The following is a 7,769-nucleotide window of genomic DNA, read 5'->3' on the forward strand; positions in this document are numbered from 1 at the left end:
CAGTCCCACAATTTGACAGCCATCTTAAATCTTAGCTGTTTTAAAGCATTGTCTAAATTTTATTTAATTTCAGTTGCTACTGGCTCATAAAATAGAATCACCAGCCAAGTCTGATTAAAAACATGGGTTTGCTAATGTTGGCCCCAAATAAGGTTTTAAAATGCATTCCACCCGGAAGTTTACCTTTTCTTACAACGTGCTACGTTGTGCATTGTTGTTGTTGTCATGGCGACGCTTCCGTCGAACAAACGCTGTTGCTAAGCGATGCTCGTAAACTTTAACTTAGAAAGACGATCCCGAAGCTACCCGCAGCTCCATTCACTTGCGTTCAGTCCAGTTCCATAGTTTTGTTCCCGTTATGACCGAGCAGACAGCCGCTGTGGGACATAAAGTTGGAAAACCGATGTTGCATAACTGGGTCGAAGAGGTGAGTGCTGTGAACCATTTCCGAGGTTTAGCTAATGTTAAAAGTTCACGCGAGACTTCTTAACAACGTTTGCTAATTTAATCTAATAATTAATCTGGAGCTAACACCTGGTGTCTAGGTAACCATATTTGAAAGACAGAGTCCCTGACACAGCAAGTATATGTTATAACACGGATGTCACTCAGGGCCACAGAATTAGGTACACCTTGCTAGCACTGCTAGTACTAAGTTGGATCCAATTCTACCTTCAGAATTGCCTTAATTCTTCGTATGGTCTGCTCCTGCTGTAGCCCATCTGCTTCAAGGTTTGCTATTTTGTGTAGTATTTAGAGATGTCCTTCTGCATACCTTGCTTATGACAAGTGGTTGTTTGAGTTTCTGTTGCCTTCAGCTCAAACCAGTCGGGCCATTCTCTGACCTCTGGCATCAACAAGTCATTTTACCCGTGAGAACTGCTGCTCACTGGTTATTTTTTTCTTTTTTGGACCATTCTCTGTAAACCCTAGAGACGGTTCTGTGGGAAAATTCGTGTAGATGGGCAGTTCCTGAAATACCCAGATCATCCACGCCATGTTCTTAAATGACCTTTCTCCCCCATTCTGAGGCTTGATTTGAACTTGAGCAGATCATCTTGACCATATCTGCATGTCTAAATGCAGTGAGTTACTACAATGTAATTGGCTAATTCAATAGTTGCATTAAAAAGCAGTTTAAAAAGAACAGGTGTACCTAATGGACTGGCCAGTAATTGTGTATCAATATAGTTGTAATTCCTCACCAGATAATTCAATACATTTGTAAAACCATTTGAAATAAAGCTGAAAGTCTGCACTGCAGTCATGTCTTGATTGTCTGATTTATAATCAGCTGTGATGGTGTACAGTTGGAAAAAGTACAAAAACATTTTTTTACTTATCCAAAATTGTAGATTTTTATGGTTTTCCACCCGACTAAAAAATCCTGTGATTTTTGTTTTTTTGGGGTTTTTTTACTCAGAGAGCCATTGCAGATCTCCATACAGAGGACCCAAAGACACACAAGCACATACATGGCCACAAGGGGATTCTCACAATAGACCTGGAGTCCAAGATGGAGTCTGTGACTACGCTGAAAGCAGCTTATGTTGCTCCAAAGACTCCAGTGGGGAGGTTACAGGGTATGTGTCTTTATCTTTCACCAGCCAGAATGGAAAAAAAATGTTGAAACCCATACCATTAAGAGCCATGTAAAGAACAGAGAAGCATTTACAAAGAGCTGAAAGGTTTTATTATTTGATGTGACCTCTTCTTATTTTAATTTAAAAAAGTTTTTTATTCTGGGGGATGGCTTTCTATGCATGCCCTGTTCATCCTGTCTTTTGTATTTTCCTCGGTTCAGGCATCAGAGGCGAGCTGCTTAAAAAACACACTGCCCAGATGATAAGGTAAATGAACTATGAACAAGTCTTTTGATGTTAAACGAATTATTTCTGGAAGTGGTTTGTTTATGGAGACGAGGAGCACTGCCTGACCATGTCTTGAGGGGAAGGTGATGTAATATTTACACGTCGGGGTTTGTTTTACTGTTCAGTCACAGCTGTGATAGCTTTTAAATCAGACTTTATGGTGTTATTTTACACAGGGGCCAGTCACCCTTATGGGGTTTATAAAGTCCATCCCTGCAGAGGTGGTTGTTAACATCCCACACAAGTTAACAACTCATAAAAGCCTGTAAAGCGTAATGTCTTCAATGAAAACTTTTTGACTAGTAGTAGACAGTGTGTCATCATTTGATTTTAAACCATACACTAAATTTCCTGAGTTTTATAAGCAAACACCAATGGTGTGTCCAATAGCTTTGTATGATTTGGCTGATTGGCTGTTATGTAAAGCACAACACTGTGTATAAATAATCCTAGCCAGATGGGAGATTGGCGGAATATCAAGCTTTGGGTTTCATTTCAGTCCAGTATGACATATTTTATATACTATATGTAATACCACAGAGACACTGAGTGTCGTGAAACGATGCAAATAAATGATGCTTACACCAGGAGCCTTAAACGCCCTGCACACCATCAGCTCACCCACACATGTTTGCATTTATTAGAGCTCTTCGCTGGACTGTGTGGGCATGAGCAGACTGCGCCTGGCTAATAGTGCTTCTTGCACCTGCTAGGGCTAGACGACTTTACTATTTCCAGTGAATGCAACGCTTCAGCTTGCGTGCTACGTTCCGTCAAAAGATTTGAAAGAAAGCAAAAACCATCCTTGTATGGTCAGACATCATTCCAGGATGGCTAATCTTAATAGCAAATGAGGCAGATGGATAATTGCATATAATATTATTTTTTTAAATCACTCCTTTCAGAAGCAGTTGATTTTATTTTCTTTTTATGATACTAACTTTAGCATTATGAATGAATTCTGAATATTTTCTGAGTTGCAGGCCCTACACACAGGAGTTAAAGGCAAATTTTCTTCTTAAGTACATGAAGCAGCCATGTGAAAATTTCAGGAATGGAAAAACAAATTTAAGAAAATGGAGAAAACTTGAAAAGGTGTAAACTGGGTAATTGGATGATCAAAACAAGTTCTGCTTCTTACATACATTTCGTTTCCAAAATACCTTTCTAACGTGCAGCTTATGGCTGTGAAATAGTGTTCTTTGCATGTTCTAAATGATAACTTGGACATGTTACTCAGACTTCTCTCTTTGTTCAGACTGCAAGCTTTGTGTATAAAACATAAAAATATATTGCAGGTCTGCTGGATATCTCTGTACTTGAAATGCAATGATTTTCAGAACTTCTGGGAAACAAGAGAGAGCATAAATCTTCAACCCACCTCAAAATTTTTGTGTGGCTTCTTTCAATATATTCACGTCACTATAGGAAAAAATCATCTGTGTCTGAGGAGTTCAGATGGGAAGCACTGATTGATTTTTGATTTCAGGAAAGACCTAGAATTCATCCAACCATCCATTTTCTGCTGTTTATCTGGGTCTCAGTTGTGTGGGCAGCAGAGATGTCCAGACCTCCCTCTAGCACCTCCACCTTTAGCTAATCTGGGGAAGCCAAGGCATTTCCAAGCCAGCCAAGAGACATAGTCTCTCCTCAGCATGTCCTGGTTCTGCCCAGGGGCTTCACAAACCTCTCTGAGGAGGCGCACGGGAGGCATAAATGCCCAAACCACTTCAGCTGGCTCCTTTCAATGTGCAGCAACTTTCAGTATATTTTATAGTAAATAGGTTGTTTACAAAATCATTTAATTACATCATGCTACACTTAAAAAAACAAAACAACAACAAAAACTGTATGTGCTGGATCACAGGCAAGTGCTGCTGCTTGGTGCTTAGATTCTGTCTTCTTGTTTTCACAGTGAGAAGATTCATGCTGATCTGAACCCACTGACTCCCAAAACGGAGTACTGCTCCACAACCCAGAAGGATTTCTGTGTGGAGGGATTTGTGCCTCATAAACCTGAAACAACACGTGTATGTAGAGTTACAAACTTTGTGTGTGTTTGTGTCTGTGCTTAATCTCCCCAAACAGCAACAATCTGATTTCAAAACTACAAAATAAATTTCCATACTTTTATTTCCTCCTCTTTGAGTTGTTTGTATTTTGGTTATGTGAAATACACAGTTGCTGTGAGAAGCAGAATACCTAAAATAATAAGTACATCATCAGCCTCTCCTATAAAAGCCTGAAAATCTTTCTGACATTTTACTGGTTTAATTTTTTACAGGTTCATGACTACAAAACTGACCAGGCCATCACATTCTGGAGTGAAAACTGCCAGCGGATACAGGTAAGTCAGACTGCTTTATCTCATAGTGGTTTCTTTTTCTCTCCTTTAAAATATCCATATTTAAGTTCTATTTAAGTGATTTATTTATCGGTTGAAAGTTATATGTGATCAACAGCACAGCAATTTTCCCTGTCTGATGATGAACACTTGTGTTTGCGGTCTGTCCTTAGTGTCTGAGCAGATGTTTTCCTTTCTTAAAGAATACTGTTTAGCCACTAATAGCACCATGAAATATGTCAGGGAACACACAACAGCAGCAGGAGAGTCACACTTATCCACCAAGGTCAAGAGGAGGATATTAATCACCTCTCTCTGCTGTGATTAGTCATAGTAGGGGTGGGTGATATAAACGATATACGATAGAAACGATATAAATTTGGCCAACGATAGAGATTTTGACTATACCGCTCTATCGCGATAGTGCATGTTGATGACGTCATCAAGCTGCGCCTGTTTTGGTGGAAAGCATTGCAGCAGCTACAACCATTATCATCTGCAAATTATGCCGGCAGTCATAGCAAAGAGATGAAGCACTGTTGAAATATGGGTAAAGGCAAAAACTGCACTTCCTCCACTTCCGTAACATTGATTCATTAATGTTGAATTCTCTCTCTATTCCCATCTTGTTGCAGTATATTAATAACTAACCTCGTATTGTGGATGAATAATCTCAGTTGTTCTCCTGACTGAAGTTTGGCCCGTGTATAGCATCCTGCTATGCGATTGCATTTGTCCCTGACCACCAGAATCCCTCACGTTAAATTTTATCGAGTGGAAAAAAGTTGGCGTTCATCCTCCAGCTTCACTGTGCTAATGTTATGCTAACATAGCTGTGTCGCTAGCAATCAGGTAGCACAACATTATATACCAGGTAGTCCAACTTCAGTACCCCTGCAAACGCCACTCCTGTTTAGTTTTCTGTCTTCATTTATGTTGGAAGTGGTAGCAGAGCTGTACGTTTGAATTAGTTTCAAAAATCTCTCAGTCAGAACATGGTATGTCATGTTTAGGTGGAAACTTGCGAGCTAACTTCCTGTTAACTTCTAACTCCGTTAAATTTAATAAATTCTGTTTTCATGGATGCCTGGATGTTAAACTTAATTGTTACACCTGGTAAAGCAGCATCACTGATGATTTAATTAAAGATGAAAGAATTTAGACCGTTTTTAACTCTCAGTGTTCGTTTGGGACCTGAAGCAGATGGAGTTTTGGACCCAGATTACTCCGCGAAGCTCCTCACTACGGCAGCCGTAATGCTCTGACAATCCATCAAGCAGTGTGGCTTAACAAAGTTGTACTAAAACATTTTTTAACAGATTTCTGCACGCCAAAATCAGTTCGAGGTCAGTAAGCACAACCAGAATTCATACATAAGGCACACTCTCGATTTTTGAGAAAATTAAAGGATTTTAAGTGTGCCTTATAGTGTGGAAAATACGTTATACAGAAGAAAAGAATATATCACGATATATATCGTTACCGCACGTGCTTCAAATTATACCGCGATATGGATTTTAGGCCATATCACCAAGTCATAGTGTATTTTTGTGTCACAGGGTGTGACTGCCGCCCGGAGCTCGAAGGGACCCTTCAGGAAGTCGGCTCTGTTCAGCACGCCCATCACCGAGCGGCTGGATGAAATTGATCTCCCACCTGACAATTGAGGCACTACACCAGTGTGCTGTTCTGCCACTTTTTTTAATGATTTTTTTATTAAAATGGTAATCCATTTTAAAGGTTAAGTTTAGTTCTTAGCGATAGTGGCACCGCAAAGGATTTATCTATTCTTTAAGGCTATTCTTTTTTTTGTTATTATTGGCACTCATGTTGGTTAAGTGAACTGCCATCGCCAAAACAGCAGTTAGAGCTGCACAAGACTCACTGTGTGTACTGGACATCATAAATCCTATGCAACAGCTGGGAGACCAGCATATATTCTGTGTACCCGACTGTCAGTGTATTGACAACAAAACTGACTTGGATGAGATGAATCAGCAGTCAGTGTTTGAAAAGATGCTACCTAGATGCTGAGTACCATGACCGCAGCTGTATTTACATCTGCACCATGAGCACGTCACAGGAATGGGAGGAAAGAAGGATGTTTTGAGTGTGGAAGTGGACCCGTGGGATGTCATTATTTTCTTATTACTGAGCAAGTATCTCCGTGCCATCAGTGGAAGAAACTCCAAGCTGCCGGGCATGACAGATTAACTCATTCTCAGTAATATGCATTAATCTGCCAATCAGATTTAATCATTTCAGATTGTCCCTGCCCACTTTTTCCCCAGGTAACAACAACAAATTGACTGGAGGGTTTTTGAGATGCTAAAGATGGCCCCTGGCTGCAAGGAGTGAATTACTTCTAATCAGCCAATCGTATTGCGTCACTTAGCATATGAAACGGTTCATAACTGTCTGAGAAGCCAGTGTTTTCAAAGTGTGCACATATATCCAAAGGAAAATTTGTTGTGTACACCTAGCGCTGCGTTGGACCCTTTTTGACTCCAGAACTGCCTTAGAGTAATTCTTCTTCATGAAGATTTTGGTCCACGTTGATGTGATTTGTTGGCTCCCACATCTCAAAGGTGCTCTGATGGATTGAGAGCTGGTGAGAAACCAGAACCTTCTCAAGCAAAGTCTAAGAATATCTGTAATAAGTAAACCTTTCACCCTGTCTCTCTCACACTGTTAGCTGTGGTTCCTCCATGCGGAGGATGAAGCAGGTTTCACTGATTGATGGGTGTGACAGCAACTTTAGTACTTTCTGCACCTGACTGTTGTGTTGCTGTGTGCACCTAGCCGGGAGTTTGTTTACATCCTCTGTTCATCTTTTTCTGTAATATGTCTGTTCCTCCTTTTTGCAACCTGTAATTATTGCATTCAGTTAGTGCTGAGTGGCAAAAAGACACACCTTTCTCTGACACGGGGTAAATATGTCACCCTTAAAGAGGAACAACAGCTTCTTCACACACATGTGCTGCTACAGCATGCTAATTTAAAACAATACATCGCTGGGAGTCACACAATGTATGCTACAGATTCATGTACGTCTTCTGTCAATCAAAGGACAATGTTGGGCTCTGCTGATCCTTTCTGGGCTTTCAGCAGGGATTAGTGGGTGGTAGCTATGGCGACAAGTAATTTTTAGTGTATATCGCTGCAGCTTTTCTCTCCAGACATTTCAATATCTCACCACATCATACAGGAAAACCAATTTGCCTCTGAAAGACAAGGGCTTGCAGCAGATTTGTACTCAACATTTGAAATGAAATGTGATACAGCAACTGTCATTTTGTTTCAGCTGTGCTATTTATACATGCTGAGCTACGCTGCACAATAGAAATCTACAGACAGTGAAGTCATTTTTAGGTCAGAAGGTAATGTTCTGTTCCCACAAGGGTGTAACTGCTATTTTAGCATAACTGAAGTGACTGTATCCTAATGCTGACCAGGTCCTAACCATAGACTATGTATACTATGACAAATATACTAACAAGTATACTAACAAATTTCCCACATGTGGGACTAATAAAGGTTATCTTATCTTATCA

General features: G+C 40.2%; 1 protein-coding gene across 1 annotated transcript; it reads left to right on the forward strand.

Annotated features, from left to right (window-relative positions):
• The first annotated feature begins 210 nt into the window (after nucleotides 1–210).
• On the forward strand, nucleotides 211–7,769 carry spag8 (sperm associated antigen 8). Its single transcript, XM_085413484.1, has 6 exons — nucleotides 211–427; nucleotides 1,424–1,583; nucleotides 1,805–1,850; nucleotides 3,787–3,901; nucleotides 4,156–4,218; nucleotides 5,775–7,769. The coding sequence occupies exons 1-6, from the start codon at nucleotides 359–361 to the stop codon at nucleotides 5,880–5,882; spliced, it is 561 nt and encodes a 186-aa protein (XP_085269610.1). The 5' UTR covers nucleotides 211–358; the 3' UTR covers nucleotides 5,883–7,769.

Source organism: Rhamphochromis longiceps, linkage group LG7, assembly GCF_057381845.1.
Source record: "Rhamphochromis longiceps isolate RC_006_pf linkage group LG7, R_longiceps_female_GT1.1, whole genome shotgun sequence".
Taxonomy (NCBI): Eukaryota; Metazoa; Chordata; class Actinopteri; order Cichliformes; family Cichlidae; genus Rhamphochromis; species Rhamphochromis longiceps.